The sequence below is a fragment of the Echeneis naucrates genome, chromosome 4 (genome assembly GCF_900963305.1).
Source record: "Echeneis naucrates chromosome 4, fEcheNa1.1, whole genome shotgun sequence".
NCBI lineage: Eukaryota > Metazoa > Chordata > Actinopteri > Carangiformes > Echeneidae > Echeneis > Echeneis naucrates.
The window spans coordinates 14,316,574-14,338,355 of NC_042514.1; the positions used below are offsets into that span (position 1 = coordinate 14,316,574).

Consider the following 21,782-nt stretch of genomic DNA (forward strand, 5'->3'; position numbering starts at 1 on the left):
CTAACTGATACTGTACCTGTGAAAATGGAAAGAATACAATAAAGAAAAATACATTCAGCCTGATTTTACTTGTGTGGCTTTGATTCTGATTTGATTCTAATTCAAAGTTTTTAATAGACAGGAGCACGCCATACAAATCTGAACCAGTCCTTGACAAACAGCTGCGACGATTGTTCACTGTCTCCTCTCAGTTTGAAAACAATTTGATTGAATTTGTGTTTTTATGTAATGTGTTTTTATATAAGACACCATAACTGAATATTTCCATCTTGAACTACAGTGAACCAACTGTATTCATGCACCCAGAGAATCAAGGTTAAAGGTTCATTTATTGTCATTTGTATGTTAGCATATGAAAGGAAATTTGAACTCAGCTCAGGAAGTGTATTAGTAAAAAATTTGTCTATAAAATAATGTTTAACAGTTAGTCTAAATCCCAAATGGAGTTCACCAGTCTCGGCGCCTCTGGGTAGAAGCTGTGTTTGAGCCTGGTAAGTCTGGTCTTAATGGTCTGCAGCCTCTTGCCCGAGGGGAGGGGGGGCCAAACAGTCCATGGACTGGCTGGGTAAAGACCCCCATGATGAGGGCTGCATTTCTTTTTACAGTTTATAACATGACAGAGGGAGAAAGAAAAAGAACCTTTACAGTAATACAGCACATTCGGGCATTTGCTTGTCTTACAACTACCTGTATGATGTCTTAAATCTTAAATTCTGAACACGATCAATGTAATTTAACAATAAAATAAAAAAATTCACTATACTGATTACTTCTTTACATATAAATAACAGAGTGAAATAATCACGTATACAATTAGAAGAATTGAAATGAAAAGTTTTCCCTCTGTTTTAGTAGGGCGTTTGTTGTATGTATACACATATGAAACGACATGACCAAGCAGGGGTTTATATATTAAAGCCAACCATAGAAGAATGACTCCCTAAGGGGGAAATTTAGGAAATAACTAGGTATGAACGCAGAGGTGTGACACAGGGGGGACTGTTGTCGACTTACATGGTCTACAGTGTGCCTCCCTGGCCAGGAGGGAGCAGTGTTTGCATTCCAATGCTTCAGACATCTGAACACAAATCCACATGTTATATTAGCAGGCGTGACACTTTAGAGTGAGCCACTGAATTCTTGGAGCCTCTCAAACACCACTTTGACTTTGTTCAAATGAAAGTCAGGAAACACATCTTTTGAATTACATTTAATTTAATGTTTTTCAGCTCTGGGAACTGGATTTTCATGACCTTGCATATTTCTCCAGGGCTGTGAGAGTGTGCGCTCGATGAATTCGGTCATCTCTAACATTTCATATGAGAGACATTCATTTGGACTGCTCAACGGACTGTTTGTTATGGCTGCTGGCTTGTTTTGTAAGAGTATTTTATGTTCTATTCCAGTAAAATCCCTTTTGGGACTGAATGAAAATCTTCCTTAACAGACAGTCAGGACATTTGATGTTTAATAGAAATTCCCCCTGACAACAAAAGAACTAATCTAACAAAATATGAGCACGTTGCCTCGTTTTCTCAGGTCTCTGCAATGATTGAAACACTCTCTCCCTGTACGACTGTAATTTTGCAAGACATTGCGGTTCTTGCATTACAGTGATCGACCTTGAGCAGCACCTTCACTTATTTAAGATTATATTGTTGTTAAAAAAAAAACAAAAACAAGACAACATCTGAGCATTGACCTGTAGCATAATACAGGAACTGTGCTCCAAATGTATTAGCTGTGTTCGATGTGAATTTGCTGCATGCTTTGACTGGACCATAAAAGATCCAAGTAAAGCCACGCTTTAATACTCTGGCAGAGAAATGAGAGACATAAGCTTTACATCGCAATGTTACATCACTTTGTCAGATTATCTGAGAGAGGTGAACATGCAAAGACCTGTATGTGAGGAAAATTTACAAAACATCACACGAGTGCTTTGGTTCTTCTTCGATTCACAGTGCATCTGAGGAAAGCAGTTATTTGTATGAAATAATGCAACTCCACATAGGAATTTCCTATTTATTGTGGATAAATCTGAAGTGATCTGCCTGAAACAGTCCAAATGTGGTCTTAATTGCAACATTGGAAAATTTAGTTCAATCTGTTGCTTAGAAATATGCCATAAAAGATGTGATTGTTGCTATGAGGTAAGAAATGTGGTTCACTGTAATTAATCTGCGTAGTTTACCTGAGATACATTACAACTGCACCCTGTGATTTAAACATTTATGTAGGTGCAATCATAAATCAAAGATTTATCAAATCAAAAATTCCTATATTTTAAATATACTAGTCAATATAAAACATGTTTATTGATCATTTAGATTGAAAACTAACAAAACACTTAATTAATTAATTACATCAGTATTGAATGAGATGCATGTGGAGGCTTTTACTTACTATGCACTGCCCACCTTTCCAAAAAATCTAATGTGCCCAATGTGTCCTACAAAAAACAATCTCTGCTTGTTGTCGAGGAAACAAAATCACAGTCATGCACTTCTTGTGTGTGTGTGTGTGTCTCAGATTACAAAGTCTTAGTTTTTGCCACTGCTCAAGGTGTAACATGGCATAGTTATGCTGTAACTGTCAAATGATAAGCATACTCCTGACTGTCTGCGGAGGATCAGCATGTGTTCGGCCCGTTTGTCACTGTCGTACACAGTGTGAGCTGGCTGCCTCTGTTATATTACAGAGAAACGCCCCTCCTTGGCTCGTAATACCACAAATCTATAAGTACAGTGAAATTTGGATATACATTTTAGCCTTTGCTATAACAATTATCACCGTTTTGCACTTATCAATACAATAATTACTAATATCAGTTCTAAGATACATGATTTCAGTCAGATTTGACTTAACAACACTTGTGGTTACCGTGGTAACAGCAGCCAACACTCTTCAAGCTCCTGCTTTGTCAAACAGTGGAGACGGGGTTGGCTTTGCAGACATTTGCAGCCTGTTGTGTTTGGTCCAACTTCATTTTGCTCTGACATCGGTCTGCCACTTCAGATACAGCTGTTTCACAAAAACGAACTCATTTTAATCCAAACTAACTTAGTCCAATGTTATTGTGACCAGCAGAATCCATCCACAGAAAAGAGTCAAATACAACTCATAACACTGTCATGGAAAGAGCAATGAGAAGGGAATTTGTCTTTTAAATTGTTACACTCTGGGTTTAATGGAGCTCATGTTTGGGGGCACTTTTTCTTTATTAATATACCTAGAAATCATTGTGCCTGTTTCCATCTTAAGATAGTGAAGAATTACAATGATTTGTGTGATTGTGTATGCATGTCTTTCTAAAGTCGGACTATAGCAGCCAAAATATTGATTTTGCTTGTGGTGTTTATTAGCTGTACCCGTTACTTCTACGCAGTCAAAACCTAGAGCCCACTTAGTCTCTCCGCAGATCTCTTCAATGGACAGTTGCTACGCTGACCTTTTATTATCGCTGATGGCAGACGTGTTGAATCAACATTTAGGGGCACTTTAAATTTCTGTTCGGCTTATTTAGAAGTGAATGCCAGTTGTGCATTGCGTTAGGAATGATGTAAGGCTTTTCCCAGTTTGTCCTCTGAGAGGAAAATAGGAAGAGTGGAGCCTCATCCACTTGTCTCTGCTTCCTCACGGTTGTGTTTACAATCGACATACCATGCCTGGAGCGGCTGCACTCTAGAGTTTCACTAAAAAGGCTGGGTACAGAGTTGTGTTGGAATCTGCTTCTGTGTGTGTCTGTGAGTGTGTGTGTGTGTGTGTGTGTGTGTGTGTGTGTGATTGTGAGTCTAAACTTTGCTCTATGTTTATGTCTCCTTGTCCCCAGAGAATATAAGCCAATGCCGACATGCTGCCCCCTCAATGGATAAAAGGATGGATGGGATACTACAACTACTGCCCTCTTATTGGATAATGACAGGAAGTTAGACGCTGACACGACACGCAGTCTTCACTAGTATCCTTTTTCATCTGGTTTCAATTGTGGCTTCCAGTCATTTTTTTCTGTCAGGAGCTAGACGAGCTTTTGAAGAAGAAAAGAGGATGAGTGAATCTGTGAATTAAAGGATGGCCTATTCACTAATTTTGGAAATGCTGAGCCAGCCAGTTGCCCTGTGTGTTTATCCCTGTAAAGAAATGGATCCCTATCGCACACTAACTCAACACAACAGCCAGCCTTTCTTAAATAAGGAACCCTCCAGACCTGCCTTATCTCCACGCCCAGGTTTATTTTGTCTGCGCTGACAGAGATATCTGTTGAAGGCCAGGTGGGCACATGCACACGATGTCCTCACCACAGCCTCGTTTCCCATCACCGTCCTTTCCTCATTCTTTCCCTTGAACTGTAACCTCCCGCCTCTCCTCCCACTCCATCTTGCTCTTCTCTTCAGATTCGGTGATGCTTTCATTGACGCTCAGTACGCAAACTGCATTTCTAACCAGCGTCTCTGTTAGAAAAGATGGTTTGTGCTCGCTGTCTTCGGCTAGGTCAGAGTTCACACATTCCTTCTCCTCCCTGCCCCCTCAAGGAGGAACAAAAGGGGAGGAAAATGATGGGGAATAAATGTTTACAGAGCAGATATTTGCCCGTAGAAGGCTCTTTGCTCTGAGTTAATGATGAACTCAGTTTTAGGCAGGTAGACCGCTAAAAGGCATACCTCATCCTCCTTCTCTCCATCCATGAAAGCTTCTCAGACAAGTTAAATGGATGTGAGGTGAGGTGAGGTGTTACACTTTACAGGCTCAGCTCATATGAATGCATTTCAGTCCAATAAGATGTTACTTTCCTCCCCCCCTGTATTAATGGATTACCAAAGCCACCGGGGAAGTGTAAGTAGTAAGCAGCTCTGTGACAGAGTTACCCACCAAAGCAAACCGCCTGAGACCGGGCTGTAATGATGCTGAGCATGAATCCATTCTTCAGAGCTGACCCGCGGACACCCAAAGCATAATTTCATCAGAAATTATGAACTTACAGAGATAGGCACTAGTTCCTCATGCAAAATCACCAACCTGACAGGAGTTGCTGATATTGTATCTGCTGATATCACAAATCAGGTCAGGTTGGAAAAGAGGCTAAGTGAGTAAATCTACACATCTCACATTAATAGTAAATCATTAATCATGGCTGAAACTCATTTTAGTCCAACAGACGTAGATAAGGATCACTCCAGGTGAACCGTGAAAAACATTTTCTCATTCACTAGTAGAGCGTAACTACACTTTGGGTCCTCATGATGTCTGTCTTTTACAGCTCTATAGTTACCAAATGAGAACATGTGTGAGTATAGCTTAAAACATGCACGATGAAATTCATATTATATGTCATCAGTGATCATATAACTCACTTTTCAGCATATATTAGTGCCACCAAATTATCTGGATTCCAGTTACATAAAACACACAAAACAGCACAAATGTTACACATACACATAGACTGGATTTTCTTTAGAAATATAAAAATATTTGCGATTAAACCTATTTATAATTAGAGATTGTGCTTATATTATAAGAATATTCATCCCAAAGCCTGCTAATATATTTCAATTCTGTTAGGTAGAGACCATTAAAGCTAAACTAATAACTAAAATAAGCTTAAATATGCACTGTTTACATTTATTTTCTTGCAACATGTATTGAATAGGTCATAATAAATATTTTAAATCTAATGTATTGGCCTCTGCAAATATTTAGTCAAAAATATTTCCCCCAAACGCATTTTATTCTACCATTATTAGTCTTATTTGGATCATACAACATTTAGGGAGGAAAAAATTTAGTAATAGCACGAGTTGGAAAATCAAGTAAATGGTATTTGGTATTTGGTCCACGGACGTATCAGTACAACAGTATTCTAGACCCCATTTCAGCAAGGCTGTTGCTTAGCTGCATTTAATTGAATCAACACTTCTACACCGTATCATCTTATCTCGCTTAAGAGGTCATGCACAAAAGGGTTTTAAGACTGCATTGATTAGAATGCTAACAATCCCATTGCTCTCCTGATGATTTATCCAATTACAGATCCATATGTAAAACCCTGCTTTAACTCCAAAATCCAAAAGTAGCGTCAAACCAGTCATGTGATTATTTGCACAGGAATAGCTTATTTGAAGATTTTCATTCAGAATTCAGAGAATCATAGCATACTGTAGCACAGCACCAGGTAATGTTACCCATAATCTCCTTCGGACCTCAGACAATGGCCTTGGGTCTGAATGTGTACCATCAGATCTTAGTGCTGCATTTGAAGACACTGATTACGAGATTCTGTTACAAATTGAAAAGATGTCACTGAGTATCAAAGGAACAGGCCCCTACTGGTTTGAATCAGAGTTATCAAATTGTTTCAGTTTTTCCATTTTAATGAAGGCTCTTTGCTGCACAGAAAAGTTAGCCATGGGTGGTTTTGATAAGACCCATATGTTTCACTCTGTATATGTTTCCTGAAGGCAACCAGGAAGCAGCAGATACATTTCCATTGTTATGCAGATGACACCCAGCTGTCCTGATATATGAAGCCTGATCAGACTTGACAATACTTCACCTGTGAAATATCGTAAAAATTAGAAACATCCTGTGTAAAAGCAATTCTGGAAAACATGCATTTGTTACGCTTTGTGTAATTCTTTATTATTCTGATATCTCACGAACTCAGTACTACAGCTGAAGTCAAATCCAGCAGTGTGAGCATAGACAGGAACTCAGAAAAGAGATCCCATTTTCAATCAATTATCAGTCGGGGTCGCAAAAAAGAGCGTATCTATCCTGAATAGATTTTAAAATCCTCCTCCTCGCCTACAACTACTCTCTTTCTCGTTTCAGGATGTTCCAATACTACTGTTGCTGTATGGCAATCACCAATCAAAAGTACATAAGGCCTTCAAAAAAAACAAACAAAAACAAAAAAAACCCCAACTAACTTGTCAGCAGTTTTCTGACTATTATTTCATATTTTCATGTTTAATTAGGATTATGTAATAATTTCATAAGCGTTTCGATGTAAAGTCATAATTATGTAATGGGATCATTTTTATTAAGATAAATTTTGATTATTTCTCAATAAATGAAATAGTAATAGTTCCTTAGCTGCTTCTGCAAATGTTCAATATATCAATATATCCTTGCATTCTTCCGTAATCTCCAACCTTTTGGGGAACTTTTTTTTCCCCTTTCTCCCACCCTCCATTCCCGTCAACATCCATCCATTTTCTATGCTGCTTATCTCTCAGGGTTGTGTGTGTGTGTGTGTGTGTGCGCATTCACACTTGTGCTCACGGGAAAATAAGATTCACCAATTAACCTAAACATGCATGTCTTTGGTCTGTGGGAGGAAGCCGAAGAGAATACAAACTCCACACACAAAGGCCAAGAAAAGCTAACCACTGCCACATCATGCCACTAGCTTTTCTGTCAAAATCCACAAACAATAATAATAATAAAAAAAAAAGAAAGAAAAAAGAATGAAAACTCAACTACCACCCTTTGATCAGCTTTGCTTGTGAATTGTATGACGATGTGTGGGGCTTTACGTCTGACAGTCAGCCTGATTAAACAGAGAGAGAGAGAGAAATATTTGTATAAAAACAGGGGCTGATGTGCCGTGTGTCAAAGATGGCTTCAGTGGTCAGTGGAATCATTTTCTGACTAAGGAATTTGTTGGACTGTACATTGGAGCCTGTATGCAAAAACCTATCCAGATTAAGTTTTGTGTGCAAGTTTTGAATTTTATTGGATTTCTCAAGAGAAACAAATGGACTCATTGAACATATGACACTGACATCATTGCAAGGCAGATAACTCTGGTAGTGCTCTATTGGAGCTGTTCACGGATCAGCAGATGTGGATGTGCAGCATTTGTCTTTGTGAGGTCGGATATTTCTGTAAGAGAGGATGTGGATTTATTAATGGAGACAAAATGAGCATTTTGTGTCAACTTTCTTAAATGAATCAGTCAAAATTTGAAAACAAAAAATGAATGCAGTGGAGCTGAGATGTTGCAAGAGGCTTTACAGGAGCACTCCCACCTCCTTCTTCCCCTCCTCCCTCCATCTGTACTAAACTGTCCCTAGTGTGGATACATTTTCAAGATTCTGGCATGTAGTCAGGTTGATGCATGTCTCTCTCTGTGTGTGTGTGTGTGTGTGTGTGTGGGGGTTATTGTGAGTATACAAGTCCCCAGAGTGAAATCATTTTCACAGCTTAGTAGTGTGGCTAATAGCAGATCCAATTTGGCATCTATTTTAATCCAGAGGATGTGAAAGTCACAGCAGCGCTAATCATGAGGCCAGGCACCAATAACCCCATTACACACCTGCGTGTAGGTTACATACACACACATCACTAGACGCTCACAAAAAACAAAACAAAACAACAACAACAACAACAACAAAAAAAGCCTCAGAGGATTTGCTGTAAACTGATACTGGCATTAGCTGTTTTTCATAAGTCACAAGCAAAACAACTGTGTTCATTCTGCATCATCGATCCTGGGATGATCATCCTTTTTCAGAAAAACTTTTATATTGCAAGAAAAAAATGTGTCCTTCTTCCTTGGGGTAATTCAGACACGTTGTTTCCATGTGGCCTGGTCACAGCAGACGCTAGATGACACTGTTGTTCCAACACTTGGCCCAACTTCCCGCTCAGAGCAGTCTGATCCAGACGGACTGCTCGTTTTCATGAATGACCCGCTTCGTGCTGCTACTGATACTTTTAGGGGAAATAATAATAATAAGACTTTTAGACCTGCACGTTTGGCCCTTTTCTTGTTTTATTTGCTCTCTTTAAACATTATGTGCCGCTAGTGTGAGAGTCACATTATTTCAGCTGCCTCGGCAACATCTCGGTAAAGGTTTGATTCCCTAATGAATGTGTGGCAGTGATGGTGGGCCTGCTGAGGGGATGGAGGTGTCTTCCAACCTGCGCCAAAACCTGCAACTTCTGACTAAGTGCCCTGAGGAGGGAACACCAGGAACACCCCCCCCCCTCCCAGTCAGTGGCTCCTATCTGTGATAAATACTTCTTGCTCTTCTTGGTCTTCAAAATCCGCATTCAGACATCAACGCAGTTACATCACAGGGGATTTCCACAGCTGATCGTGTTTGTTTTGCTGAAGTCCTTTTTGTACATCTGCCTGCTCCTGTGGCACCGTGATCATGGTGGAAAACCATGATCAGCACCGTGCTAAAGCTTGCTTCCATCGGGCTATTGTTGCCCCGAGGGGTGCTTCACTTTGGAAAAAAAAAAGGGTGCAGTTGCCCGAGAGTTATAATTTCCAGTCAGCATCACAGCAAGCAGCGAGCAAATAAAAAGTAGGAGGGGGAAGCCCGCTCTCTGGAAACCATGAGGAGTCAGATTTATGTTGTGGTGACATCTGACAGTCCTTTTTTCCTGCAGTAGCCGACTAAACCCGGTTTATTCCTAATGTGATTTAAAGTCTAGTTAAATTAACAGGCGGTCTGATTTTTAAAACTATCATACACAATCCTGTATGTTTTTATTTTATTTTATTTATTTTTTTTTTGGGGGGGGGGGGGGGGGGGGGGACCGCTGAAGCAGTGGGCTGGTTCTGTGTCTGAGTCTCCCTTCAGAGGGAAAGACGAAGTTTCGCACCAGTTTTGCCTCCAATCCAGAGGAGGTTTCAATAGCAGCGGCGCGGCAGGGGAGGGACGCAGTGCCAGCACTCAGGATACACACTCAGCACACACACACACACACACACACACACACGCTCTCTCTCTCAAACTCTCCCTCTCTCTCACACACACACACACACACACACTCCTGCTCCAACGGAGACCAGTTAAATCCGCAAGAAAACTGCAAACGCGCACCAGAGCGGCTGCCTAATCCGATTGATAGGCATCAACAATAGGCGAGAAAACGAAGGGAGACTACCGGACACTGGAGAGGGAAAACTTCTGTTTGATTTTTTTTTCTTTGACGTGAGACACTTTTTTTTTTTTTAAATCTTGGTGATTAAGAACAAGAAGCGTCATCCTCAACTTTGCACTTTTCCTTCTCCGAAAGGTAAGACTGTCTTCTGTAAAGCTTTTCTTTCAGCGGTGCGTCTGATCCAGAGCTTCAGCAGGAAAAACACACCATCCTCGCTAAAAAAAAAACAAAAAACTTTTGTGTGGCTTTTATTCATTTTTTTTTTGTCTGCATAGAACTCCATATGATTCAGATCCGGAACCTCGAACTAAAGCGGTGTCTTTTGAAAGGCTCTGTCGGAGAGGAAGAGAGGGGGGAGAAGGAGGTTTTTGCGGTTTACAACTCCGAGAAGTTAAAAGAAGTTTCAAACACGTTTTAATCAAGCCTCAGCTCGCATGCCCTTTTAATTTGGGGGAGTTATTTTGGTTTTGGGCTGCGTAGAGCCACAGCACATGGCCGGGGAAGATGCTGGCGAGGACCTGATGAACTTTAGCAGAAATCCTCTTTATGCTTTTTGTGCCTCCGGTTCCCATGATCCCAGGGGCGACACCATCAAAACAATCCATCAACACACGCACTATTTCCCGTCCTGGGATCACCTCCATGCAAAGTGTGAAAAAAAAAACCAAACAAACAAAGAAAACTTTCCTTTTTTATCATTCTATCACAAGGATAGCTGAATTCGGTATATGTTTGTTTTAACTGTGCCACCCATGGGCGCTTTTGCGCACCTGTATGAGCCCAGGCGGAGAAAAGTGGATTGTCTGATGAGGATAATTGTTCAACCTATTTTTATTTTTATTTTATTATTTTGAAATCTGACGCTGCTCTGGCTCATTTGTTTGAATGAAACTAAAAACACAGTTGGGCTCACGGTGGCTGTTCGATTCCGTGTCATCCGGCCCGTTGGTCAGCCGTGTTTTTCCTCCCAGTCGGCGTCTAATGAGAGACATACCCGGAGCGGGGATTTGAATAACTGTATTTAGCAGCAGGCTGAACCTCCTCCCTTCTACTTTCTCAGGAGAATGAATCATGAACAAAAAAAAAAAAGAAAAAGAAAAAAAAAGTCTTAAAATGGGGAAGGTCTGCGTCGCATACCGTAACTAAACCGTGATTTGCATATGAAAACTCTCCGGCTGAAAGAATTCCGACAGTGTTGCTTCAGCCGTCTGCGTCCAGAGAAGTGACAGGCTTCAGCCGTGTACATACAGTCACACATCCAGAGTCACTGCTGCAAGATTAAGGACACCTTTATTATGTCCTTCTTAAATTATTCACCATATCCACACCCCTGAAGGCACATTCATCTTTTTTTTTTTTTTTTTGCAAAGCCCTTCATTCTTTAAACAGAGGTAGAGCTGCCTTTTCCTGCCCCCCCCACCCAACATCATAACAGATTCTGATGGACTCAGTCCCTAGGACGAGTCCACAGCGCGTGCCTTTGTACCCTGGATGATGGTTCTGACTTTCCCATGGGGCATTTGCTGTTGTAATCTATAATCAGCCCCCGCAGCCACAATGCCAGCACATTAGTCAGAGCCACCATCACCCTCAGTTCTATTGGGGAAAAAAGCAGAAAAAGCGGCCCTGCGACCTGACCCTCCTCAGAGACATTCCAGGATGCAGCGCTGAATGCGAGCTCCAGAGATGGACTATAAAGAAGCAGGAGGGGAGGGTGAGAAGGAAAGGAAACTGGGCTCCCCTTTCCATCACGCTATTGTGCCATTTTTTTTCCTGTTTCTGATGATGTGGAGGTTTCAGAGACTCAAACTGTGAGTGATGTTGTGGATGGCGAGCAGACAGGTCCTGCTTGATGATTTAGACTTATGCATGGAGTGGAGTGGAGGAATGTGATGGTTTGAAACACACAAGGGTACACACACATGCACACACACACACACACACACACACACACACACACACAAATGTATGGACATACACAGGAGATAAAAATCTCCATTTTTGGACCACAGCCGTTGCCACAGTCTCCACAAATTCATTAATGAGCTGTTTGGCTGTCCAAGAGCACCAGACCTGCTTTGGTTTGGCCTGCCTATAGAACAGGTCCAGGTCCTGTGTGGTTCCATCCTTGGCTCTCAGCCCTCCATATATGCCGCTCACTCCAATGCCCACATTGGCCCTGAAGTGACAGCAGTGATGGAGCTCGCTACCGAGGACCCATCATAAATCTGCCCTCAGACATCCGTAAAGAAAACACACCGAGGGTTCAGGTCCTGTGAGCCCCTGCCATGCGTCTTGCTGGGTGGAACACGAAATGTCTCTTTATTTGTGTTGAAATTAAACTGTCTTTTTATTCCCTCCTGTTCTGTTAATGAGCTCCATGTGGCAGCAGACAGAAGGCTTATCTGTCTTGACAAGGAACTGGAGGGAAGGAGAGGGAAACCATTTAAACAAAGTGAGGGGAGCTGAGGGGCACTTTGCTTTCACACATGCACGAACAAGCATGTATGTACACATTCACACATGCAAACACACACAATGGTGCAAGGAACACACGCATAATCAGCTAGATGTTCATTATTACTGAATTGTTGCAAATTATATTTTTCTTTGCTTTAATCATCGGTGAAGTGTGAGTGATTTTTAATCTGCAGTTGACTAATATTGCTGAAAGGATTAAGTCCATCTGGGTTATGTCAAGAAAAGAGTAGAAACATTTTGTTATTTCATTGCACATGATTTGCTTTTAACGACCTTAAACTTGAGCAAGGCGAAAGCTATTGCTTGCAAGAAATTCAAATCAAAGGATGGCATTCCTCAGATCGGACAAAAATTGAAAGAAAAAAAAAGGCAACGATAATTTTCTATTTTCTAACTATAGATATTTCAAAGATTACTGTGGAAAAGACATATATTTTTATTTGCTCGCAATATGAAATGTTGCATTTGCCCTTTCACCTCATCAGACAGCCCTCCAGATTCCAGAGCTTGCCAAATTAGAACATACAGGATGTTTTCCAACCAAAGTGAAGCACTGGCTTCATGAAAAGTGAAACAAGAAACTCTGAATGTGAAAATAAACAGATTAAAAACCGCAGCAAAATAAAGTTGACAAGATTGAGGGTGACCTTGCCTTAAAATTATCTGTTCCTAGGGCTGCGATTATACATTCTTCAGCGTTCTAATTAAACATTGGACTTTATTTGTTCCAGATGCAGCTTTTTTGATGTGTTATTCTGGTAAGGCCGCTCTCTGGCATGAGAATATCACGGGCATGTGTGCAAAAGCAAAGCGATTGCAAGTTGTGCGACCATGTTGTGCTCTGCGCTGGTCCATGTGATTGCAGCGACCCGACGCAGCTGCTCCAACGTTTGGATTGCTTCGCTCTGTGGCATATACTGTGAGTGTCCAATCACAGGGTTTGAATCAGAAGTGTTGCGTGTGAGGAGGGCATTGAAAGCACACATAAAATGTGCTAATGACAGTGGTGATAAAACCTTTTCTCTGTGAGTGACAGGAAACATTATGTATCGTGACATCAGTGTGGTGGACACAGCTGGCCGTGGGACCGGGCCCTCGCTGTTTCTACTTAGTGTTTGGGGATGGTTAGAATCAAAGACAGCTCAGCAGCTCTGAACAGCTCTGAACAGCTCTGTACACACCACCTCGGTGCTGTCTTGAGTATTAATAGACATGTCTTTGTTCGGACTGACACGCTTCTGAAGTGGAATGGGACAAGCTGAGGCGATAAGGATCTCCACTCTGTGTGAGTCAAACCTCAAAGTACCACTTAGGCGGCTTTCCTTTAGCTCTCTGAAGTCTGGCAGTACAACGGGAGGTTGGTCCCAGACGGCAGCAGAGACGGAGACACTGACAGGAGCTGTCAAAGACCTTTTTTTTCCCTGTTCGAATTCATAAAGGCCCAAAATGTTGAAAATAAGCCATGTTTGTGGTGTGGAGGCTTGGCATGAGTCCTCCAATTTTACTTATCTAGCTCTGTTTATGAAGGAGAACAGGGGAGAAAATGTAATGAAGCACTGAAGGGGGGGCGAGGGGATGGGGGTGGGGTGGGGTGTGTGAGCACAAGTGTGAAAGAGAAAGGGATTATTTGTTGATTAAAAAAAAAAGCTGTGATCAAGGGAAAGAGACAGACAAGGAATTGAGAGCAGAGAAAGGGAGAGGGGTCATTAAAAGGACACCATCTCGCTTGCAGTAAATGGCAGTAAAGTATCTGGCTAATCTGCCATCATTACACTGATTAAATCGCCAGGGATTTGGCGTTCCCATCAGCTGCAATCAATGGGGCAAAATCAATAATCAGGGGATACGTGAGAGGCTCTCAGCCACGGTCAGCTGCATCTCATTGTGAGCTGCATCTGCGGACTCAACTACCAGACACTTATATTTACATCAATAAAAGTTTAACAACATGGATTTGGGGAGTTTTAGTTAAGTGCTTTATGTAAGAATGTGTTTCGAGCTCCGAGAAAACGTCTTTTCGTTCATGTGGGTATGTTTTAATCTGCCCCCTCCTTTCTACCGCCCTACAGCTGTGAGTACTGATGCATGCTCTCTTCACTCTGTCTCTCACTTATTGATTCACTTCCAAATGGTTTGTGGTTGCCATCCAGGTTTAGCATTAAATGTTAATTGAGGATAAAACTTAAAGGAAAACATGGCAAGAAAATTTAAGCACAAAATAAAATTAGTTGTGCTAAATCAATTCACAAATAATCCAGCGCGCTTCTTAAAAGACTGACACATCGGCTGACAAAAATAACTAATTAAGAACCGTTTGTGTTATCAGTCAATGCCAGAATAAAAGAGTTGACTGATACAACTCTAAATATAAAGCAACAGCAAGAAGTTCATTAGCTTTGATTAGCATAGCACAAAGACTTAAAAACAGAGGGAAGTGGTGGCCTTGGCCCACGCAATGAGTAAAAACAGCCATCCATGAGCAGCTCTATAGTCTGTTCTTTTGGTTTTCTTGTGAAGAAATAGATGTATTGAAAGCTGATATTTAAAAAAAAAAAAGAAAAAGAAAAACATAGAAGACTTTTTGCTCTAGAGCAAGAGGAAAAGATTGATACCACACTTACATTTGCACACTAAATATTAAGCTGGAGGTAGGAATTCACTAGCTGAGGGTAAAGCATTCAGACAAGGGGAAGTTCGAAAATAAGGTAAAATCAAATAAACCAACCAAAAACGCACTTCAGTAAATTTGACAAGTTGTAGCATTTTGTAAAAATGCATCTTGTCATTTTAACCGATGCTAACAACAGGGGCTCTGTGGTGCTGGTAGACAGATTTTATCATAAGAGGAAACAGGCTAAATGTTTTCCCCTCTCTACAATCATTATGATAAGATAAGCTAAATAAACGAGCCAACTGATCACTCTAACATAGAGTGGCATGGTCTTCTCATTTAACTCTATCAGAAAATCTATTTCCTAAAATTAGGGACTTTTCCTGTGAAACTACAGCTCACTCTGAGTTTGGAGAAAATACAATCTCAGTAAGAGGAAGTGAAATTATATGACCAGCATCATTAAAAAGTGAATTGACTAACTGACGGCCTGTTCCTGTGATGTAGACTGATCAGCCATAACATTATGACTCCTATGAAGGTGTGCTGTGGTATGACCGCTTGCTTAATATTGTGTAGATCTCACTTTCACCATTAGAAGAGCCATGCACCATCAGCTTTGAAGGTGTGCTGTGGTATCCAGCACCAAGAGGCGACCAGCAGATCCTTTAAGTTTTCTAAATCGTGAGTGGGCGTCCCCATGGATTAAACTTCTTTTGTCCCACACATCCCATAGATATTGGATTAGACTGGATTGGATTGAGACCTGGGAAATACGGAGGCAATGTCAACAGCTTGAACCTGCTGTTGCTCTATTTTTTTTAGTCTGACAAGATGTATTAGCGAATAATGTTTCCATGAAACGTGCACTTACTCTCAAACAAGGGTTAGGTCAATAGTACGAGTTGCATACACACGGATGGCAATCCAAAGCTTTCTTAGAAGAACTGTGGCCAAAGCATCACACTTCTGAAAACTTGCCTCCTTACCACAGGGCATCCTTGTACCGTATTGTACCAGAGGACGTGTCCAACCTTACAGAAAATGCAAAGGAAAACACAACTCCTAAGTGCAGACCGCCTTCTTCCATTGCTCCATTTTCAGTTCTGATGTTCAGTGGTACTCTGGTCTGTGGCCACCCAGCTCCATAGACAGCAAACTGTGTGCACTCATGTCTATGACAGCCAGCTTGAACTTTTTCAGTAGTTGCAGCTACAGTCGCTCTCCTGTCGGATAAAACTATGCAGCCATGCTAGTCTTTGCTTCCCACACTCATCAGTGAGCCACGCCCACCAATAACCCCCATCACTGGCTCATTGGTCTTCCTTCCTTGGACCATAGCATCCCACAAGAGGATATCATATCATCTTCAGGACAAAATGTTCAATCGCTGCCTAATATATCCTACTGACAGGTGTCATTATAACCAGAAAACAGATGTTGTGCTGGAGTGATCATAATGTGTAAATGGCTAATTGGTGTGTATGCTGTAAATAAAACTGAGGCAATCTATCTTTATCTTTCAGAATGAGGCAGTGTAAAGGCTGGAGTGTGGTGCTGCTGATGCTTTTGGGCCTGGAAGCTGTGGCTCAGAAGCTGCCCACGAGAGATGAGGGGCTCTTCCACATGCAGATCAGAGACAAGACGCTGTTCCACGATTCCTCCATCATTCCAGACGGGGCCGAGATCAGTGGCTACCTCTTCAGGGACACACCTAAACGGTAAGTGCTGTGGAAACCAACAACAACTGTATGAACTTTTTGATCCTAGTCTTTAAAAACTGTTTACTTTTGGTATGAGTGCAAAAAGGAGCCAACACCTCCGTCTGGCACTGCTGACTGATCCATAACTGTCAGTGAAGAAAACTTGTGGATGGCTACTTACTGTAAGGGAATAGGAAACATCAGATGTTGCCCTGTAACATGATCTATTTTGTCGATGAAAAAACTAAATAATAGATGAGGACGGTGTGTGTGTGTGAAAATGAGTGTCTATCTGCACAGTGGAGGGAGACCAAGAATGGTGGAATAAAAACATAACTGAGTGCTGCTACAGTCTCAAACAGTATACTCAAACATTATTTAGGACAATATCACACACTTTGCTTACATGAGGCCTGTCATCTCCACAGGTACTACTTTGTGGTGGAAGAAGACAACACACCCCTGTCTGTGACTGTGACACCTTGTGACGCTCCTCTGGAGTGGAAACTCACCCTGCAGGAGTTGCCGGAGGAGGCCAGCGGAGAGGGATCAGGTATAGTTGACATCAGGCAGCAGTGGGAGAGGTTAATAACACGCTATGGGGAGCTATCACTACCCCCCCACACACACACAATTAACGGACGTGGTGATAATAGGCTTTGTGTTTTGGTAGGTTTTAATTAAGTCACAGTCGCAGTGTCTAGTCTGACCACTTATGATGTCTGACTCAATCTAAGCTAACATCTATAATTTTAGAGAAGTGTTCCACTCCAGTCAACCTACAGAATCAAAGCCATTACATCCCTTTACTTAAGCTGTCCTGGTCTTCTTAAGGTAAATCCCATTGAACTCCCTTTGTCTGTCTTTCTTCCTCCGCTCCTTTCCTCGTTTATTTCCTTTTTCTGACTTGCATTAAAAACTCTTTCCATCTGGAGGGCGTCCTTTTAGCACAGCAGATATTGCCAGATCACTTACGTGGTTGTTTGAAGCGCAGATGTGAGCGTGAGAGGTGAACGTATATCCGGCCACCTGCGTGTTTCCCTGTGCTTGTGTCAAATAAAAGATTACAAAATGATTTACTGGGAGCTTCTTGAGGTACAAAAAAAAAAAAGGGTAATTTCCCCTCAACATTTAGAATAATGACAAATCTGAACCCAACACAGACAATGCCACTGACAGACGTGTGAATTCAGTTCAATGAACTTCTTACTGTTATGGTGGGAGTAGATCTTTGAGGATTAATTTTGAGTACATCACTGAGCACACTATCTGGTTGACAAACATAATATTATGGTTCCTGGCTCAAGGCAGAGTAACAGCTCAGGCTCTTGCCCTCTCACAGAGAAGATACAAGGCACCTCTTTCTAGCGCAGGCCTTAAAGGCCAAGTGAATGCTGGCTTGTGATAATTTGGGATGTTTGGAGTGAAAACATAGCTGCCATGTGAGGTGTTAATCGTCCGTGAGGCTAGCAGAGCTTCACTCTGACCTCATAGCATCAATGTAGCACAGATTTTTAGTGTGGGCGGAAATTGCTTCTCATCAAAGCCAAAAGAAAAGAGGAAGAAAAATATTGTAAAGGTCGTGATTCTACAGCTCTGTTAATGTGCTCAAAATGTATAAATGTGGATGCAAAGCCAGCCTAAGATCTTATGTTGTGAATATTTGTTTTTGTTTTCCAGGAGAACCAGAACCTCTAGAGCAGCAGAAACAGCAGGTGACTGTAGATGATGGGACAGAGCTTTTCAACTATAAGGGCAACGACGTTGAGTCCTACGTGGCCACCAACACACCCTCCGGCCTCTACCAGCTGGAGCTGCTGTCCACAGAGAAAGACAGCAACTTCAAGGTTTACGCCACCACAACTCCAGAGTCTGACCAGCCGTACCCAGAGCTGCCTTACGACCCCCGTGTGGATGTGACTGCCCTGGGCCGCACCACTGTCACCCTGGCCTGGAAGCCTACGCCCACAGGCTCTCTGATGGGCCAGCCTGTCCAGTATTGTGTGGTAATAAACAAGGAGCACAATTTCAAGAGCATGTGTGCTGCTGAAGCTAAGATCAACAATGATGATGCCTTCATGCTGGCTCCAAAGCCTGGCAGAGACTTCAGCCCATTCGACTTTATGCACTTTGGCTTTGTTCCCTCTGACAATGGTTTTGGAAGGGACCGAGGCCTCACAAGTAACAAAATCTCAAGGGCATACACAGCCAAGCCCAAAGCATCAGACATCCAGAAGGTGTGTATTGGCAATAAAAACATCTTCACAGTATCCGATCTGAAACCGGACACACAGTACTACTTTGATGTGTTTGCGGTGAATTCTGCCACCAACACCAGCACAGCATATGTGGGAACCTTTGCTCGCACTAAAGAGGAAGCTCGTCAGAAAACAATGGAACTGAAAGATGGCAAAGTATCCGATGTTTTCATCAAGAGGAAAGGCAGCAAGTATCTGCGCTTTGCTCCTGTGTCCTCCCATCAGAGAGTCACCCTGTTTGTCCACACATGTCTGGATGCTGTGCAAATTCAGGTGAGACGTGACGGTAAGCTGCAGCTCTCACAGAACGTGGAGGGGGTGCGTCAGTTCCAATTGAGAGGAAAGCCAAAAGCCAAGTACTTGATCCGCTTGCGGGGTAGCAGGAAGGGAGCCTCCACTCTGAAGGTACTAGCCACCACACGACCCAGCAGCAAGCAGCCCTTCCCTTCACTTCCAGAGGATACCCGCATCAAAGCCTTTGACAAGCTGCGTACCTGCTCCTCTGTCACCGTGGCCTGGTTGGGAACACAGGACCGTAACAAATACTGCATTTACCGCAAGGAGGTGGCCGATAATTATGGCGAGGAGCAAAGACGCCGGGAACAAAACCAGTGTGCCGGCCCAGAGACCCGCAGGAAGTCAGAAAAGGTCCTGTGCAAGTACTTCCACAGTCCGAACCTACAGAAAGCTGTGACAACAGAGACCATCACAGGTTTGGAGCCAGGCAAGACCTACCTGCTGGACGTTTACGTGGTGGGGCACAGTGGTCACTCTATAAAATACCAGAGCAAACTGGTGAAAACAAGGAAATACTGCTAAATGACTGCAAAAAATAAATCTATTATAAATATATATATTAAATAAGTTTATTTAACTCTAAGTGATATTCTACTAAGGAGTGTATACAGACTGACTACTCACACAGCTGATGGGCCTGTGGCAGTGACTGTACTGTTTGTAGAGAGCGATATCAACCTGTATATTTATGTTTACATTTGATTGTGGCGCGTCTGGGTGGCCCGTGGTGTGAGCTGCTTTGTTAACAGGATCGTTGTCTTGACATCATGCTGCCACCAGGGAGGCGGACCTTTCATGTTGTATTTTTCTTTGTTTTCTGCATGACATTTGCTTTTCTCTGTCATATTTGTCTGTTGTTTCAGCTTTCAAATCCCATTGACCGGAGGAGATACAGTGGCTGTCTAAGTTGTATAAACCTCCCACTGCATATTCACTACATGTTTTAGGAAGAATTTAAATTATTTTATACTTTTCGCCTCTCCTTTTGACTGTTTTTATTGATGACAATAATAACTGTTGCAAAGAATTTTCCAGTTTTATGAGGAAGTTATCGTAGTTGAGACATTCCCTTATGTATTACAGCCAGTGTTTGCTCTAGAGCCAGCCCATATTGTAAATGTGTTCTGTGCTGGAGATCTGTGTTATTGTCACTGTATTGCTGTGTGTGGGAGCGTGTGCATGTGTGTGTGTGTGTGTGTGTGTGTGTGTGTGTGTGTGTGTGTGTGTGTGTCACATGTACAGAGTTGTCCTGCCAATATTCATGTACATAAATACTAAATATAGAACAAGTAATCCCTGTGTCACCCTTGGTGTCATGTTCTTTTGTCAAGTAGGTAATATCTCAATAGTGGCTCTATGATGATAAAGCAAACTATTATTATTATGGACTCAGATTATATTACAGACTGTATTTGGGTTTCCTATAAGCAGGATTTTTTACTATGTACCTATGGAGTATGGAGTTTTTTGGAATAATAACAGTATGATTGAGATAATAATATTATTTTATAAATATTTTTTAATGACATTTAAAATGCTTTTTCTTTTTCAGATCAAACAAAGAGACCACTGAATGGCTTTACAATATGTGTCGCATTCACTCGCAAATTCAGACAGCCTGCAGAGTAATCATTAGCAGTAGTAATTTAAGGTTCAGTATCTTGCTCAAGCACACTTTAAAATGTGGACTGGGCTGGATCGTACCACCAGCTTTGTGATTAATGGGTGACCCACTCCACCTCCTGAGTGACAGCTGTTACAAGTGCTGTTTGTACTCCTCCTGCCTGTGTGGGCACTCCAGCTTCCTCCCACAGTCTAAAGACATGCAGGTTTATTTGCAAATAAATTAATTCTAGGTGTGAGTATGAAAGGTTGCTTGTCTCTATATGTCAGCCATGTGAAAGACAGGAGACATGTCCACAGTGTTCCCTCGTCTGCTGAGGTTGACTCTCCCTTCCATTTCAGTGTATTTCTTTTTAGCTTCCAAAGCTGTAATGAGGGATTTTTCATGGGTTACTTATCACTGATCTTGCAAAACCAACTTTACTAAATTCATGTTTTAGCTCTTCACAGCTCTGACAGTTTGGATCCTCTGTCTCCCAGTGGCCTCCTTGTAATCTTTGTTTCCGCTATTAAGACAGTCCCTTGTAGTTATAGGAGGTTGCTTCTCTGTAAAATGATCTTCTTCATGATTCAATTCAAAGATTATTGGTTTGGAAATTTGCATTCTGTAAATTAAATGATGGATGATACCAGTATGACCATAAGGGGAAGTAAAACGGCTGAAACAAGTCTGATGTCTGATTAAAGCTTTAGGGCATATACAATTGAAAAAAAAAAAATACAGTGATTTGCTCAAATTTGCCTGTCATGTCTATCCTCCATTATGACCTTCTGAGAACAGTGAACTTGAACTTTATGAGCAAAACAATTCCACATGGCAGCGGAGTTTCTTTGCTAATGGTTGCTTACACAGTTCACAGCTTGACACTGCTGCAGTTGGCAAACTAATATATTTTTACTTGGACTACT

General features: G+C 41.8%; 1 protein-coding gene across 1 annotated transcript; it reads left to right on the forward strand.

Moving 5' to 3' along the window:
• The first annotated feature begins 9,671 nt into the window (after positions 1 to 9,671).
• ndnf (neuron-derived neurotrophic factor) lies at positions 9,672 to 21,470 on the forward strand. The gene is made up of 4 exons (XM_029500039.1): positions 9,672 to 10,035; positions 16,519 to 16,713; positions 17,124 to 17,248; positions 18,376 to 21,470. Exons 2-4 carry the CDS (start codon positions 16,520 to 16,522, stop codon positions 19,770 to 19,772), a joined length of 1,716 nt encoding a protein of 571 aa, XP_029355899.1. The 5' UTR covers positions 9,672 to 10,035; position 16,519; the 3' UTR covers positions 19,773 to 21,470.
• Positions 21,471 to 21,782: the final 312 nt, after the last annotated feature.